We start from the raw sequence: 18,408 nt of genomic DNA on the forward strand, positions 1-18,408 counted from the left end.
GGTGACCTTTACCCCAGCTTGGTTGCCAATGCCTGGAGCCTGTGACAAAGTCTCTGTACCTTGCTGCTCTGACCACATCCAGCGGACCAGTGTCCCTGCAGAAGCACAGCTCCAATGCCTGCCGACTAAGAATCTGCCTTTAACAAATCCCTGGGCAATTCCCACGCACAGTCAGGGTTCAGAGGCCCTGGCCTCAGGCTCGCCTATCATACTAATAGCAAAAATGGTTCCATTGGCCGGCGCCGTGGCTCACTAGGCTAATCCTCCGCCTTGCGGCACCGGCACACCGGGTTCTAGTCCCGGTCGGGGCACCGGATTCTGTCCCGGTTGCCCCTCTTCCAGGCCAGCTCTCTGCTGTGGCCCGGGAGTGCAGTGGAGGATGGCCCAAGTGCTTGGGCCCTGCACCCCATGGGAGACCAGGAGAAGCACCTGGCTCCTGCCATCGGATCAGCACGGTGCGCCGGCCGCAGCGCGCCTACCACGGCGGCCACTGGAGGGTGAACCAAAGGCAAAGGAAGACCTTTCTCTCTGTGTCTCTCTCTCACTGTCCACTCTGCCTGTCAAAAAAAAAAAAAAAAAAAAAAAAAAAAAAAAAAAAAAAAAAAAAAAAAGGTTCCATTTACCAGGCATTGATAATGCTCCAGGCCTTATTCCTATCATATTAACTCTCGGACCTTTCACAGCAAACCTATTGGATAGCAATCATTTGTTATCCCATTTTACAGATAAAAAAACGAAAGTACAGAGAGACTAAGTAACTTGCTGAGGGTCACATACCTGGTCACAGAGGAGTACTAGTTAGTACTAGTTAGTAATAAAAGGGGGGAGACATGATCTCCAGTGTGCAGCAGGGTGTGAGGGTGTGAGGTAGTGCTTAAGGCCATTTTAGTAAATGTTACTAAGAAGAGAGCTGAGATTCAAATCAGACTGGCCTCAGAGCCTGTGGCTCTTACCTACTCAGCACCTGGAAAACACTTGTCAGGTGCACCCAGAACCTGGAACCCTGTGGCCCACTCACATTCGATAAATGGAGAGTGTGAACGAATGAATGTGTGATGTGGTCGCTTAGGGGTAGGTCCCTGCGGAAAGAGTTTGGTGAAAGAGTTATGAAATAAGAAGCAGGTGGTTTGGACCGATCAGCCCCAAAGTGACAAGGAACACCCCCAGGTCAAGGACCCTGCTGTGATGTGCTCAAGGCCTAACACAGCTGAGAGGAAAATGGAACGACACTAACAGTAATGGCCCGGATGTCACTGATTCTCATCACCATCAATTCCTACAAGTCGCTGTGGGCAGCCCAGGTGGGAACCCCCAGGGTGTGCTGACTTGTGCTCACCAACAACCTGGCACGTCCATGCTCTGCCCCCGCCCCTCAGAACAGCCGCTGTCGGCCACCACCACCTGCTACAGCTGATGTGCTGAAAGCTCACACTGCTGAAGCTGCACACACTCCACTGCCCCGAGCCCCTTGGTGCTGTAACTCCACTGGGGGTACCCACGTGGCGTGTGTATCAGTGCCTGCTGGAGCCTTCGGCCAAGCAGCCCTCCTGTTCTCCACAGGGCTCAGGTATGCGTCTCTGGGACCAGCCCACAAGGCAGTCCTAGAGTCAGCATTGGATCTGGCTGGCCATCCGGGACCTCTCTCCGCTTCTGGTAAGTTCTAGCCCCAGGTACTACTCAGTCCCCATCAGGTTTCCATCAAGTACCCGCAGATTGGACAAGAATTCCCAGAGGCTTCTGAGCTTCAGCTTACATTGTCCCTACACCTGAGTTTCCCCCTTGGCAATCCAGCACAACATATACCGAGCTTTTGTTCAAAAAATAGATGGAGGGGGTGCATTTGGGGCAGAGGTTAAGACACCACTTTGGATGCCTGCATGCCCCATCAGAGTGCCTGGGTTCTGATCCAGCTTCCTGCTCCTGTACCACCTGCAAAGCATCAGTGATGGCTCAAGCACTTGAGTCCCGACTACCCACATGGGAGACCTGGATGGGGCTCCTGGCTTCAGCCTGGCCTAGGCCTGGCTGTTGCGGGCATTTGGGGAGTGAATTAGAGGATGGAAGATCTCTACATCTCTCTACATTTCAAGTACACAAAAGTAAATAAATAAAAATATACTGGAATGGATGTGTCCACTAGCTCTTTTTGCTCCAAATCCTATGATTTCCAAGATATGCATTACCACTTATTCCTGCCCACTAGGCTCCAGGCCATTTAACCATGAACCTTATGAGAAAGTGCCATCTCTCTGACAGATGAGAAATCTGAGCGTCAAAGAAATTATTCAATTCTCTGAAGGTCACACATGTATCAATAAAACCAGATTCAAGCCCAAACCTGTCTCTCCCAAGTATGCTGCCGGCTGACCTTTTGGGTCAAGGATGTTAAATTAACGGGAAAGAGGCTCCCTCTCTTCAGATTTAAAACAAAAACAAGAGCCCTGACTCTTGCCTTAGAGGCCAGCGCTTTGCTTCCTCCAACTTCCATGTGCCCTCACTGGACATCTTGGCCCCCCAATTTGGCCTTGAACTTGGCAACTGGAGCGCACTCCACGCCCTGTCCCGTCGCTTGGCCCCGCCCTCTAGCCACGCCCCTGGCCTCTAGCCCCGCCTCCCTCGGCTCCAGCCTAGGCCCTGTCCCCCTCCGCCCCAACTGCCATTTCCTGTCCTACTCCGGACGCGTCAGGTCAGTGCCGCGGGGTAACGCTGAGGTCTGCCCCAGGACCTGGCCCTCGACTGGCCCTCAGAGCCGGGCAGAGGGCGCTGGGCTGGGTCCCGCGGACGGGATGGTGGCGCTGCGGGCTGGGACCTCCGTGGGGCGCCGCGGCGGGAGGACGCGGTGAGCAGTTGCTGAGCAACGGCGCGGCCCGGGCACGAGTGGCGCGTGCGCGGCGCTGGACGCGGGCCGGGCCCACTGCTGCTGCAAGCTGGCCTTTGCCGTCGGTGCGTGCCCGCTTCTTGCCCTGGGGACGCCGGCCGGGCTGTGGGCGCCCGGAGACCCGTGCCCAGGTGCGGGGCGTTGGTCCGGGTCGGTGCGGGTGTGGAGCCTTCCTCGGTTCGGGCGCGCGTTCCGCGGGAGTTTCAAAGGCCGCGCGGCCCCTCAGGGAGGCCACGTCCTCGGGCCTGGTGCTTCTGTTAACCCCTGGGGCGCGCCCCATTTGTGTTACCGTTTCCATAGCACCGAGGAGGCCTCAGCCCAGAGGGCCGGTGATGGGTGGAGATTAAGGACACTCACAGCTTGTAAGCGCGATTTCTAGTTGCTGCTCATAGGTGGGTTCTACTCCCACTCCTTGTAAATTGGAAGCACCTGGGCAGTGTCTACATGACACATGAATGGAGGTGGGTGTCTGGTGCAGTGGTTAAAATGCCCGCGATCCCATAGCCGAGTCCCTGGGTCCCATTCCCTGCGTGGCCCCCAATTCCAGCTGCTTGCTAATGCCCATCCCAGGAGGTGGTAGATGATGGCTCAGATACTTAGGCCCCTGCCACCCCATGTGGGATACCCGGATGGAGTTCCTGGCTCCTAACCCAGCCCCAGCTGCTGTTGCAGGCATCTGGGGAGTGAACCAGCAGATAGAAGATCACTCTCTCTCTCTCTCTCTGTGTGTGTGTGTGTGTATGTGTCTGCCTTTCAAGTAGATAAATAAAAAATTTAAAATATGCATTCCTGAGCACCATCCCAGGTGTACTGAGAGTCTCTGGGGCTGAGCCTACGGATTCTGCACATTTCACAAGCCTCTGCATGCTATTTCTATGGTGTGTGGATGAACTTGTGGGTACTATTGAGGATACCGCGTATCCCCTTCACTGGGAAACAACTGTGACGTGATAAATCCAGAGTAGCTGGAGAGGAGCAGAGCACTGTGGCATCAGGTTCTAATCCCGTCAGCCAATTTGTAGCTTCACTCCTTCAACACAAGCCGGAGGCTGCTATTTTAAGCGATATGGACATTCAGATGCCGATGTTCCCATCCCTGGGTACCTGTGACACCTGCAGGTGCAAGCTGCAGACTAGGTCGAGCTGTCGCGGTCCCGCCAGGCATTAGCCTCCTCCTCTGTTCCTGGCTGCCTGTCAGCTGTCTGGCCTTCCTGCAGGTCCCTGAATCACAGCCGATAACATTGGCTTTGGAGGAATGTTTTGCCGAGCGATTTCCCCAGCGGAGGGAGGGCTGGCAGCTTTCTGGAGGCATTGCCACAAATAATGAGTGTCCCTTGGCCTCAGACAGCAGGCAGAGTGAAAACGAATCGCCCTGCTCTTGCTCATGACATTAATACACACAAATCTGTCTCAGAAATAATCACTTGGCTTAGCTTTAGAAGACTAATAAGCCTGACAGTTCTGTTTAGTGTTTTATTGTTATTAATTTCATCATTTATCCTGCACCCCTCAGGGATTCTGGTCCACAATGGCTGACAATCAAGATAAAGATTTGCAGAGATTTCTTAAAAACGTGGATGAAGTTGGTAAGTACTGATCAATCGTAAACAAATGAAATACTTTGGAGAGTTGGAGTGGGTAAACAAATGATCGCCCAAGTTGGTTCTGAGGTTGCATGACAACATTATGACTCTGAAGGAAAAAACTGAAATTAAAATTAAACAGAGCATTGAGGAGCAAATTATATTATAGCCTTGCAGCAGAATGTTCTGGCTAATTGGTAGCACAAAAACTGTTAAACCTTCTGATTGGAATTCAAGTGGACAGCTCTTTCGGGTCAAAAGGAGCGGCCGTTTCCATTGTGGGTATAAGAGGCTTCATCTTTATTCCAAGTTCCTGCCCCCACAGAGAGAATTCAAAGCAGAGGTGGAAATGCAGTACGCCCGCCCGGGGAGAGCAGGACGTATTTAGAGAGAATGAATATGAATATACATCCACGTGTGAGTGTAGCCGCCCCCCATGGGGAGATAGCCGTCATTGGGCAAGAGTGTTGTTGCTCAGTGGAGGAGAGAGTATTGGGGGAGGCCAGAGAAGACCCCAAAAGCCAGGGCTGGAAGCTAAGAGCAGAAGAGGGTGTCCCCTGTGTATTGGTGTCTCTTATAAGCCAGGGGGTGGTGCCCTTTGTGTGCAGCTTTCTGGAAGTTTCCTGGCGTTCCTCCTTCCTGGTCCCAGATGAGACACAGGGGCCTCATGGGAAAGTCCTCCTGTCAGATTGACAGGTAAGAAAGAGGGTGGAGTGCCAGTGCAATGCCACAGAGAAATTAGGGAAAAACTTCCAGCTCAGCTTCTCCTACCTAAGCTTCCTGCCTGGTTCTCCATGTCGTTTTCTCATTGCCGACTAGCCTTCAGGACCACGCCCGAGCCTCCTCGATCAGTTCCAGGTCACTCTCGTCTTCAGGCAGAGCCATTTCTGGTTTTGAACTGGAGACACAAATCGAGTGGCTTCCCTCCACATGCAGCATGTTAGATGGATGGCTTATGGTAGTCATCCCCTTCCCTGCCCTTCTCAGCAAGAGGAGTGGGGGCCCAGAGAAAGTACTCTGCACCCCCAGATGATCCTGTGCAGGAGATTCCAAACCCCGTCTCTGTTTGGGCTACAGGGAGCTGGTTTGAGGACAGAAACCAACCAACCGGCAGGCATCACATAGCAAATATGAAAGGTCTTCATGGGAAATGCGTTGTATGAAAAAATATGGATTCCAAAAAAAAATTTGTGCCAAAATAAACTTACCCATTAATTACATTTTTCCTCAGACTTTTGATGTGCACTGATATAGATAGTTTAAATTGCTCTTCCTGGCCATGACTGTAGGAACCCAAAGGATAAAGTGGTTTTAAGGGTTGGGATACTTTTCCAAACGATCCATCCTAGTGTGTTCCTTCTGTTCCTCATTGGCCTCCCTTCTGCTCCTCCCTGGACACTTTTCTTGAGCATTCTGGTCCTGGCTTACGGCTCACCTTTCTCCCCAAGGGGTCCAGGCTAAGCACGTGGCTTCACCACCTGTTTGCTGGTGACCCTCACACCTAAAGTGCCACCCGGCTTTCTTGTCCAGGCCTCGGCCTCTGTGGCTAACTGTCATGTCCACTGTAAATAACCTCAAACGGTGTGTCCAAATGGAGTCATCCTGGCTTTCTTCCCCCAGCCTTCCCCATCCCAAACAAAACCTACAACCTGATCTTGGTTGGTGGCACCACCACCCAGAATGTACAAGTCCCGCCCTACATCCAATCAGATATCTAGTTTTCACTTGTGTCTGCCACGCCATCCTCACCCACCCTCCCCTTGTTCCAGTCCCTCTTACCTTAGACTACTTCAACAACCCCCTAATTGTTTTCCTGCCTCCAGGCTTTTACTCCCCACAGAGTAATGTATCTAAAATGCAGATCTGGCCCAGACACTTCTCTGCTTGGATTCTTCCCAATCAGTCAATTCCAAGCTCTCATCAGGACTGAAGTCCTCACATGACCTTGTCCTTAGCGCTCACCTCTCCCTACCTCGCACTCGAGCAGCAACAGGCCACTTCTAGTTTCCCACTCATATTCTGATTCACATGGTCCTTGTCATTCCCTCTGCCTCCCTGGCTTTCTTTACCTGAGGTTTTCGTACTTGAAGTTCTTGCAGATGTCTTAAGTGCCACTGCTATCCAAGAGAATGTTCTGTGATGATGGAGATGTTCTGTAGTCTGTACCACCCATTACGATGATCAGTGGCCACATGTGACTGTTGAACATTTACAGTGTGGCTGGTGTGAGGAACGGAGTTTCGTATTTTATTTTATGCTTACTTAGTTGAAGTGTACATAGCCGTGTGTGTAGAGATTCCGTGCTTGCATTTCTTGGGCACTTGCCGTGTGTTGAGTGTTTCTAGGCATTTTAAGATACAGTAAAAGAAATCACCTTCTTTCATGAGATCTGCGGGCCAGTGGGGCAAACAGATACTAAGCAAGTAACTTGGAGTGTGATTAGTGATATAAGGAGAGCCTCAAAATATGTACAGGAGAATCTAACCCAACCTAGGCGTTGTATTAGTCTATTATGGCTGTTACACCAAAATACCACTGACTGGGTGGCTTGAACAACAGAAATTGACTTTCTGTAGTCTAGAAGTCCAAGATCTAAGTGTTGCCAGGCTTGGGTTTTCCTGAGGCCTCTCCTCGGCCTGCAGATGGCCATCTCTCCATACATGGCCATCTCTGTGTGTGTATTCTTCCTTAGGGCTCCACTCTTCAAAGGTCCTATTTTGAATCCAGTCCCACTGGGGCTAGGGTTTCAACATAGGAATTTTGGGGAGATACAATCAGTTTATAACAGAGGCTGGATACAGTTTCCCTGAAGAAGGAAAATTTAAGGCAGACTCTGCAGTGATTAGGACTTGGCCATGGATGAGAAGCCCAGAGAGTTTTCTAGGTGGGACAGGAGGAAACTGGCAGTTAAGATGGGGGAAAATGAAGGAGTGGAAAGCCTGTCTGGCCCGAGAGAAGAAGAGCTCAATCAGCGAAAGCTCTCGCCGGGGTGTAGGGAGCTAAGCCTTTGGAAGCTGCAGTAGGAATTTGATTCTCCTGAGAGCAGTGAGAATCCTTGGAAGGGTTTGCTTAGGGCAGAAACATGACCAGATTTGTGGCTTATAAAGTCACTCCAGCTATGGTGTAGAATGTAGGTTATCATTAGGCCCTGTTAGAATATTCCAAGGAAAAGAGACTGGTAGCTTGGTTTAGAGTTTGGTGGTGGGAATGGACGTAGTAGGTCGATGTGAGGTGTGTTTCAGAGTCTTCCTTGACAAGCTTTGGTGTTTGATGGCTTTGAGGTCTGAGAGAGAATAAAGACCAGGGTGAGTTTTGAGAGTTTTTGGTGAAATGACAGGTGGATGGTTAGGCCATTTACTGAGACAGGCATTTGAAGCAGGAACAGACTTGGAAGGAAGACGAACACGTTGAGTTTGATGAGTAAGACATGCTGGTGCAGACGTTCAGAAGGCCGGATTCCAGGAGGGAGAATGGAGCGAAGATGTCAGTTAGGAGGCGTTGGCTTTTGATGAGTGTTTGGAGCCATCAGAGAGAATGGGAATACCTGGAAAGAGATATCAGAAAAGAGGGCCTCAGGCAGAGACGTGAGTGTCAGCTTAAAGAGGCACAGGAGACGGGATGGCGTTGTGGTGCAGTGGGCGAGATGGCAGCTGCAGCTGGTGCACCCAGAAAGGCAGCAGAGGATGGCCCTGGTACCCGGGCCCCTGCCACCCACGGGGGACAGCAGGATGGGGATCCTGGCTTTGGCCTGACCCAGACCTAGTTTTTGTGCCCATTTTGGGGGTGAGCTAGCAGATGAAAGAAGAGATCTCTCTCTGTGTGTCCCTGCCTTTCCAATAAATACATAAATCCTAAAAAACAAACAAACAAACAAAATGTAGACAGGAGAGGGAGAGGAGAAGCAAGCAAAGGAAGCCTAAAAATGATGACTGAGAGGTAGGAGGAAAATTGGAAGCATTCAGTTATGGGAGCCAAATGAAAAGGATTCATAGAAAACAGCGTGGTTAGCGTCATCTGTTTCAGAGAGCTCGATCAAAACAAGGGCTAAAAAGTGACCACTAAATTTAGCAACATGGGGGTCTTTGTAATTGATGGGAACAACTTTGGAGCAGTAGTGAGAAGAGAAACTAAATTTTGAAGAGGAAGTGGGGGCTTCCATTTCCAGCAGTCTGGCTGATGAGATAATCCAAAACCCTCCCCACTATAAAACATGGAGAAAGGCTGGATAAAACATGGTAGATGCTGGGATTTTAGAGCTTGTTTAGCGTGTTGGTTAAAGTTGTAAGGGTTACCACTACAGGAACAGAAAAAGAAGGTACAACACCTAAGCTTGTACAGGCTACAGAGCGAATAAAGAAAACTCCATGAATCCAACGAGGAGAGGAAAAGGGAAAGGAAGAAAACATAGAAAGGTTTGGGTAAATAGAAGGCATCAAACCCAACTAGTACTAGAACTCAGTCCAAATACTGTTTCAGGAACCATAATAAAATAAACTGCTCTCCAGTTAAACCAGATTGTCAGACTGGGTTCTAAAACTCCAGGAAACACAATGCAGACACACCTGAACTTGAGGACATAGGAAAAGCTGAAACTTTGAAAATGGAAAAATATTGCCAAGCAAATATTGTCTCAAAGAAAGTCCAGGTTGAACATTAAAATCAGATGGAAAACACTTCAAAGAAGACCATAATTAAATTTTTCTTTATTAAGGTTTAACTGACAAATAAAAGTGTATCTATTTATAGTGTATAACTTGATGTTTTGATTAATGTGTACATCGTTAAGTGATCAAATCAAGGTGATTTACATATTCCTCGCCTCACATACATACCGTTTCTTGTAGTAAGAACGTTTATCTCCTGTTTTAGCAATTTTAGAGACTCCAAAGCACTAATGCAGTCACCACGCTGTATGGGAGATCGCCAGAACTGATTCCTCCTGACACTCAGTGCCCTGTGACCGACATCCCCTTCTCTCCACCCTGTAACCCTTGGTAACCAGCCTTCTGCTCTCCACGTCTGTTCAGCTTTTTTAGATTCCACATTTGAATGAGATCATGCAGAAGTCGCCTTCCTTGGCCAGCTTGTTTCACTTAGCTTGTAACTGGGATGTTAAGACACATGGCAGGGTAGCCTGCCTTTTTCAGATCCAGTAGGATTCCATTGTGTGTCCATCCTCTGTTCATCTGATGGATACTCAGGGAAGTTCTGTATCTTTTCTATTTTGAATAATGCTTCCCTTTGACATAGTGATCTGATTTCCTTTGGTTACATACCTATAAGTGAGATTGCTGCATCATATGATAGTTTTGTTTTTAATTTTTTGTCTTCAAGAAAGCCTTCATTTACAACACCAAAGTAAAGCAAATAAATACAAGACATTTATGGAGAAAAATTATAAAATTTAACTGAAAGAGCTTCCAGCGGTCAAAGGAGGAACCATTTGAACAATAAAGCAAATCCAGAGTGTGAAATAAATGTCCACAAATCTATCCTGATCTAAATAAGTGATTGAATGAATAAGTAACCAAATAGAAAATTTCCCATAACAGATAATTTATGTAGATGATCCCTAATCAAGAAGGTAGTGCATAACTCTTACACCCTTAAATTTGAGATACATTTAGTGACTTGCTTCCAAAGTGTAGAAAGGGAGGGGAGAAAGTAACTGTACAGTGGGAAAAGCTGACCAATGCAACTTTCAGCAGATGGTCAAGGTTAACGTTGTGATAAATCATGTTGACAGCATGTGCCATCAATATGATGTGCTGAGGTCTTCTCCCGAAGTCCTGTAACTCTATTTTACCAATGAGAAAAATACCAGATAAGCCAAATTGTGTGCCCATCCCATATTTCCTTTCTCTGTTAATCTGTTCATACTATCAGATATGTGAGCAGCAGCCCTCGGAATCATCAAGGTCATCAGACACAAGGAAAGTGAGAAATTGTCACAGCCAGAAGCAGCCAGGGTTACACAACCAAGTGTAATGTGGTAGCTTGGGATTGAGAAGGGATATTTCTTTTTTTTTTTTTTTTTTAAGATTATTTATTAAGGAGAACATCAACCCCGAGAAGGCGGTGCACACCCAGCAGCCGCGGGCCCAGGCCGCTCTGGCAGTACTGAAGGCTGGGAACTCCCGGGGTCCAGTTCCACAACAGAGGCCCAAGACGTGACGGGTTGCACCTCTTAAGGATCTTCCTATAAATGATGAGCAGGTCTCTGATCCTCCTTGGAAAGCAAATAGTAAACAGCCTGCATTCACCATTCATGTGGATGAAGCAGAAGAAGAGCCTACCAAGAGGCCCACTGAATCTAAAAAAGACGAGCCGGAAGATGTCCTGGCTTTTAATTCAGCTATCGCTTTACCTGGACAAAGAAAACCACTGGTACCTCTTGATTATCCAATGGATGGTAGTTTCGAGTCACCACATACTATGGACATGTCAATTGTATTAGAAGATGAAAAGCCAGTGAGTGTTAATGAAGTCCTAGACTACCATGAGGATATTCACACATATCTTAGGGAAATGGAGGTTAAATATAAACCTAAAGTGGGTTACATGAAGAAACAGCCTGACATCACTAACAGTATGAGGGCTATCCTCGTGGACTGGTTAGTTGAAGTAGGAGAGGAATATAAACTACAGAATGAGACTCTGCATTTGGCGGTGAACTACATCGATAGGTTTCTTTCTTCAATGTCTGTGTTGAGAGGTAAGCTTCAGCTTGTGGGCACTGCTGCTATGCCGCTAGCCTCAAAATTTGAAGAAATATACCCACCAGAAGTAGCAGAGTTTGTACACATCACAGATGATACCTGTACAAAGAAACAAGTTCTGAGACTGGAGCATCTCGTTTTGAAAGTCCTTGCTTTTGACTTAGCTGCACCAATGGTAAATCAGTTTCTTACCCAATATACTTTCTACATCAGCAGCCTGCAAACTGCAAAGTTGAAAGTTTAGCAATGTTTTTGGGAGAATTAAGTTTGATAGATGCTGACCCATACCTAAAGTATCTGCCATCAGTTATTGCTGGAGCAGCATTTCATGTAGCACTCTACACAGTCACAGGACAAAGCTGGCCTGAATCATTAGTAGGAAAGACTGGATACACTCTGGAGACTCTTAAGCCTTGTCTTATGGACCTTCACCAGACCTACCTCAAAGCACCACAGCATGCACAACAATCAATAAAAGTACAAAAATTCAAAGTATCATGGTGTTTCCCTCCTCAACCCACCAGAGACACTAAATGTCTAACAGTGAAAGACTGCATTTGTTTCTAAGATGTAAATCACTCAAAGTATATTGTGTACAGTTTTTATCTTGGGTTTTGAATGTTACAATCATTTCTGAATACAGAAGTTATGAACAACAACAACAACAACAACAAAAAGATTATTTATTGGCTGGCACCGTGGCTCAATAGGCTAATCCTCCGCCTACAGCGCCAGCACCCCAGGTTCTAGTCCTGGTTGGGGTGCCGGATTCTGTCCCAGTTGCCCCTCTTCCAGTCCAGCTCTCTGCTGTGGCCCGGGAGGGCAGTGGAGGATGGCCCAAGTGCTTGGGCCCTGCACCCCATGGGAGACCAGGAGAAGCACCTGGCTCCTGCCTTCGGATCAGCGCGGTGCGCCGGTTGCAGTGCGCCGGCCACGGCGGCCATTGGAGGGTGAACCAACGGCAAAAGGAAGACCTTTCTCTCTGTCTCTCTCTCACTGTCCACTCTGCCTGTCAACAACAACAAAAAAGATTATTTATTTATTTGAGTGCAAGGTGTCTGGCGCGTAGCAAATCTTCCCAGGCAGACAAATCAATTAATTCATGAGCTTTTATTGGGATTCTGCTCCTGGGCGAGGTTCCCCAGGCTCAACAGAGCACAGGCAGGGGAGTTGTGTGTCAGAGATCGGGAGGGCTCCTTTTATAGATTCCGGGCATGGGGGTTAAAGGTTGAGGCGGGACTGATCCTCATTGGTTGACCTTTAGGCACCCGCGGGGACCTTGACAAGGACTTTTCTTCCCCGGAAGTGTGGGTAGGGACTCTCCATTCCCGGAAGTGTAGGCCTTCCCTCCTTGCGGATCCCAAAGCTACCATTGAGGAGCAGTTACAGAGAGAGGGAAAGACACAGAAAGGTCTTCCATCCGCTGGCTAACTCTACAAATGGCCTCAGTGGCCAGAGCTGGGCCAATCAGGAGCCAGGAGCTTCTTTGTGTCTCCTGCATGGGTGCAGGGGCCCAAGCATTTGGGCCATCTTCTGCTTTCCCAGGCCACAAGCGGAGAGCTGGATTGGAAGAGGAGCAGCCAGGACACAAACCAGTACCCTTATGAGATGCTGGCACCACAGACAGAGGCTTAGCCCACTACACCACAGCACTGGCTCTGAGAAGGGATATTCTAATGAAGTTATAGTTAAATACTGAATTGGTTTAATGAAAAAATTAATTAGTTAAAAGATATTTATCTAAATAAATGGAGACTTTTATCATAGAAGGGAAGATTTATTTGGCAAATATGCCAATTCTGGTATTATTCCATGTAGTCAATTACTATTTAGATCAAAATTCCAAAGGTGCTTTGTGCTCAGATTCAACAAGCAGTTGCCAGAGTTCACAGGGAAGAGCAAAGGATAAAGAATAACCAAGAAAATTTAGCAGGGCAAAAAAAAAAAAAGAGTGGGACAACCTGCACTACCCAATGTCCAAGATTTATTGCAAGGCTATTGGGACTACTGCGTGGGTGTTTTGATGTTGGAAAAGACAATCGATCCAGGAGGGGAGGAGAGAAGAGCCTAGAGTAGATCCATGCTCATACCCAGGATGGCAAGAAGCATCAGCAGAGAGGCAGGGACGCTTTCACAAATAACGTTCCTGCCATACACAGAATCAACTCCAGGTGGATGAAATACTTTAAAATGAAAAGAAAATTTCAACAAAAGATCCCATAAAAACAAATGAAGAGGGGCTGGTGCTGTGGCACAGCGGGTTAACGCCCTGGCCTGAAGCGCCGGCATCCCATATGGACGCCGGTTCGAGACTGGGCTGCTCCAATTCCAGTGCAGCTCTCTGCTATGGCCTGGGAAAGCAGTAGAAGATGGCCCAAGTCCTTGGGCCCCTGCACCCATGTGGGAGACCCAGAAGAAGCTCCTGGCTCCTTGCTTCAGATCGGCACAGTTCTGGCCGTTGCGGCCAATTAGGGAGTGAACCAGCAGACAGAAGACACCCCCCGCCCCCGCCACGTCTCTTCTCTGTGTAACTCTGACTTTCAAATGAATAAATAAATCTTTAAAAAAAGTTCAACTCCAGTAATGACCAAATAGATAAAAATAAAAAAAATAAAGACTATAAAGTATTCTCACAAAAAAAAAAAAATGAAGAAACAGATGGTATTCAAGAAGACAATGTTTGCAAATACATGTAACCAGTCCAGACTATCTAAAGGAATCCTAAATTAACAGAGACAAATGATCCAATAGAAAAGTGGCCAAGAACAGGAGCAGGCACTTCACAGAAGAAATCCAAATGGCTGCAAACCAGTAAGAAAATATTCAGTCCTCCCTTCCTTCCCTTCCCTCCCCCTCCCCTCCTCTCCCCTCCCCTCTCCTCTCCTTTCCGCTCCCCTTCTACTCCCCTCTCCTCTCCTCCCCTCCCCTCCCCTCTCCTTCCCTTTCCTTCTTTTTTTTTTTTTTTTAAAGATTTATTTTGTCTGAAAGAGAGTTACAGAGAGAAGTAAGAGACAGAGAGAGAGGTCTTCCATCTGCAGGTTCACTCCCCAGATGGCCTCAGTGGCTGGAGCTGGGCTGATCCGGAGCTAGGAGCCAGGAGCTTCTTCCAAGTTTCCCATGTGGGTGCAGGATCCTGAGGACTTGGGCCATCTACTGCTTTCCCAGGCGCATTAGCAGTGAGCTGGATCAGAAGTGGAGCAGCCGGCACTTGAACTGATCCTGTTTGACCAAACTCAGAGATCAATTAAGGCACAGCTTCAGAACTTTGTTAAAGATTTTTGTTTTTTAGAGATCTTAGAAAATTTAAAGATGCCAAGAAGCAATTTTAAAAAGTCAGTGAAGAAAAAGAAAACGCATTGGCAAAAAATGCCCAAGTACAAAGAAACACACAGCATGAAGTTGAAGAAGCCACAAACATTCTGACAGCCACAAGAAAATGTTTTCCACATATAGCCCTTGACTGTGTACTCCAGGTATATGTATTTTCTAACAGTGCTTGCTAGGCACATTGTTGTTTTTGAGTGAATGCACTGAAATGAATAAATAAGAAACAATACATTCAGTCCCAATCATACTCAGCAGACTATGAATCAAAACATTGAGATACCATTCTCATCCATTATGGTGGCAGCAATTTAAAAATTTGACAATAGCAGATGTTGACAAGAACATGGAGGGATGGGAACTCTTTCTGTACACTGCTTGGAGAACTTAGTACAATCATATCCTGAATTATAGATACCAAATATACACAAGGAAATATGCTTACACATACCAGTATTCAACTTGGCATTTATTTACTGTTTAAAGACAAAAATAAAATATCTGACTATCCATCAAGAGTAGATTAACTGGTATATATAATGATTGATTAAAGTGAATCACCTGAGACCATATGTATCAGAACAAATCTCTAATGTACACTGAGAGAAAAAATGGTTGCAAGAGAATGCACTTCTCCTATAACCATTTATTTAAAATGTTTAAATATGTACATATAATACTTCAGTAGATTGAAAAAAAAATCCTTTCATTATAACAACAGCAGGGTCTCTTTCTCCACCCCGTGAATCTGGACTGGCCATGTGACTCTGCTTTGGCCAAAGGGATGTTTGCAAACATGGCACAAGCAGAGGCTTGAAAAGTGCTCATGAACTGGGCAGTGCTCTCCTGCTACTCTTGGAAACTCCTGTCAGGGGATGAGGTACACTTTGCCTGTTTGTTCTTATTGCGTGGGACAGCAGCCAGATAGTTTTAAAAAAATTTATTTATGTACTTACTTGAAAGAATTACAGAAAGAGAGAGAGGTCTTCCATTCGCTGGTTCATTCCCCAAATGGACACAACAGCCAGGACTGGGCCTGGATGAAGCCAGGAGCCAGGATCTTCTTCTGAGTCTTCTACATGGGTGTAGGAGCCCAAGCACTTGGGCCATCTGCTGCTGCTTTCCCAGGTGCATTAGCAGGGAGCTGGATGGGAAGTGGAGCAGCTGGGACTTGAACCAGTGCTCATATGGGATGCCTGCAGATAGTGGCTTAACCTATTATGCCATAGTGCTGGCCCCAACCAGATATCTTTCCAAAGTAGAGCCACTTAGGTAACTGATGGCTGACCATAGATATGATCCGTGAGCCCAGCTGAAACCAAAAGAGCAATTAGCCAATTATGACCAGCTCAAATTGCCAGCCCAAAGGATCGTGAACTAAATGCAGTTAAGCCACTAAGGTTTACGGTGGTGTCTTATGCAACAAAAGCCGAGTGATTTAAATGTGAGAGAAAGGATACAAACTCGCAGGTGGAAGCAGAAATGCTATTAGATCATTTTCTGTGTGTTTGAGAGATTTATGGCTAAAAATTTTCAAGACAGATTTGCCAAGGGTCAGTGGGAAATGAAGGAATGGAAACAGGACAGTGTCTTTGAGAAGTTTAAATGTGAAGGGCAGGAGTCAGGGCTTTGGGAGAAATTTAAAGGGGACAAAGCCCTTTGGGGAGAACACTGGTCAAGTGGGAGAGGTTGAAAACGTTGCGAACTGGGCTCATTCATTGGTGTGTAGGTTCCTGGTTACACAAAACAGGATGATGGGATCCTGAGCACAGGAGGAGGGACAGCTCTTCTTTGGAGTAGGCGGGGAGGAAAGATGCAGACATGTATCCACTAGTAGTTTTGATGTCAGGATGTTGAAAGAGTTCCTTTCTGATGTTCGTCTCTGAATCGGTCGGGTCACCTGTGTGAAATAGTCAGGTTTAGATTCAATGCCTTTGGGAGAATGATAGGATAACAATAGGGTTGCTGTGCCTCATTGAAGGTTCAGTTGAGGACTAGTTCCCCCAAGCATCTGTCTTTCTCCATCCTTACTCAGTATCCCTCTACCAAAGGCTCACACGTAGATAGTTGGATTCATCTGAAGTTGGAGTTTTGTCTGTGTGGTGGAGTTGGAGGTATGTGGGCGGGACCACCACCAAGTGATGGGGCATAGAACCCAAGCTGGGTAGGCAGTAAAGTGAAGACAGGTGGGGGAGTTTTCAAGGTGGTTTTGTGATGTCAGAGCTGTCTGTACTTACACGTTTGTCTCCCACACAAGATTATCAGTTTTTTTTTTTAAAGAAACCTTTTTTATTCCATCATTGTTATCTATAGTGTTCAGCATAATAGCATAATATCTAACTCATAATAAGCTCCCCTGTAGGTTATTGTTGAATTAAATAATACCTCAAACTGTGCTCCTTGAAGTCCCTTGTTAAATTCTCCTGCAGTCTTTTCTAGGCAAAATAGATCCTGGTTTTGGTTGTTTCACGTTGGTTCTGATCGCTCTGTATTGCTTGCCTCTGCCTTGCTGTTCCCTCGTTGAGCTCGTCTCCATTAATCGCCTGCACCATCCTCTCTGGTGGATGGGGTCTTGTGAAGACCTTGTTTGCCTGATTCACATCTGTTTCCTCCTCTAGCCAATTTAATTCAGGAGATGAATTCCGATGACCCAGCTGTGCAGCAGAAAGCCGTCCTGGAGACAGAAAAGAGACTACTGCTCATGGAGGGGGCCCGGGAGGAGGAGGACGGGTGCAGGACCGCCTTGAACAAGACCACGATCAGCCCTCCGCAAGCTCCGACGGAGGTGTCCCTTCCTGTGGGGCGGGGATCTAACTGGGTGCAGCAGGAACACAGGCACTGAGGCCATGGGTGAATCTCAGACTGCCTGGGGAAGCCGAAACAGTCTTTTATTTCTTAGATGTACTAGATTTATTTTCCACGAGGAAGTAGAAGCGCTGAATGTTTCCGCTCTTGCTCTTGCTGGGTTATCTTTAAACAGCCTTTGGGTTTGTTATAATATAAATTCGGCCCCTCTACCCCCTGAGCTTGCATGTGACACGTAAGCTGTGCTGTTAGGGTCATTCATTCTTCTAAGCCCTAGTTCCTGCTCCCAAAGCCACACCTGGGCCCCTTCAGCTGCCCAGCGTTGGTTCTGCACAGGTCAGACCCGCAGATATAAACCAAGCCCGCTGAGTCCTGGGCCCTTCCGAATTAGTGGGGAATCACCTCGCCCTCCTTGTACTTTATCTCCCTTCTTAGTTTAAAAGTATAAATCAGGCAGTGGTTTTTAAACTCTGTTTCTTTGTTTTTGTGACAACCTGTGTCCTGCAGAATACAGATGAAATAAACCCAGGTAAGGACAGCATCTCTCTCTCTCATATCTGCTATTTATTATTTAAGATCAGTTTTTAATGATCGCATATCCAGACCCTTAAATGATAGCCTCTGGGCTTACACACAACCCGCGGATGAAAACCCCTTCCTGCCACAACTGGTCAGAGGGGGACTGCACACGGAGGTCTTTCTGTATTTTCTCCTGGCCAATCTCTGATACACTGAATTCAGTTACTCTGTGTCATCCAGTCTGCTCCAGGGACCCAGATATTTTCTGTTGCTCAGCACAGAGGCTCATTATGCTAAATGAAACAAAAGAAAAAGTCTCTCTTCAAAGAAAACCTTTTGTAAAAGGCATAACTCACATTTGAAGCACAGTCATCACCATCATGTATAATAATACATCACACAGATTGCCATTTAGTGTCACATTTTAAGAAATGTCACTTCAGTTGCCTGCAAGTTAATCGTGTGTGTGTGTGCGTGCATGAGAGGTGTGGCTGTGACGCTCTAACACAGCTTTCTCCTGCACTGGAACTCGGGAACTGATGCTCCTATCTGTTTTGTTTTTTGTTTTTGTTTTTTTTTT

At 47.1% G+C, this 18,408-nt stretch overlaps 2 protein-coding genes across 3 annotated transcripts in view; both read left to right on the forward strand.

Moving 5' to 3' along the window:
- The first annotated feature begins 2,614 nt into the window (after positions 1-2,614).
- TTC12 (tetratricopeptide repeat domain 12) overlaps positions 2,615-18,408 on the forward strand; it is a 49,694-nt gene continuing 33,900 nt past the window's right edge. Inside the window, exons 1-4 of one of the 2 annotated variants that reach the window (XM_062197028.1) lie at positions 2,615-2,686; positions 4,392-4,464; positions 17,123-17,289; positions 17,817-17,838. In XM_062197028.1, coding sequence (XP_062053012.1) covers positions 4,407-4,464; positions 17,123-17,289; positions 17,817-17,838 — 247 coding nt within the window. In that variant the 5' untranslated portion in view covers positions 2,615-2,686; positions 4,392-4,406. Of the gene's footprint in view, positions 2,687-2,901; positions 2,944-4,391; positions 4,465-17,122; positions 17,290-17,816; positions 17,839-18,408 lie in introns of those variants that run through there. The other variant, XM_062197029.1, reaches the window with a different exon arrangement.
- On the forward strand, positions 10,527-11,828 carry LOC133764687 (cyclin-A2-like). Its single transcript, XM_062198363.1, is given in 3 exon segments — positions 10,527-11,376; positions 11,379-11,653; positions 11,655-11,828. Coding segments are annotated over 3 exon segments (852 nt in total). The 5' UTR covers positions 10,527-10,866; the 3' UTR covers positions 11,722-11,828.

Source organism: Lepus europaeus, chromosome 7 (assembly GCF_033115175.1).
Source record: "Lepus europaeus isolate LE1 chromosome 7, mLepTim1.pri, whole genome shotgun sequence".
NCBI lineage: Eukaryota > Metazoa > Chordata > Mammalia > Lagomorpha > Leporidae > Lepus > Lepus europaeus.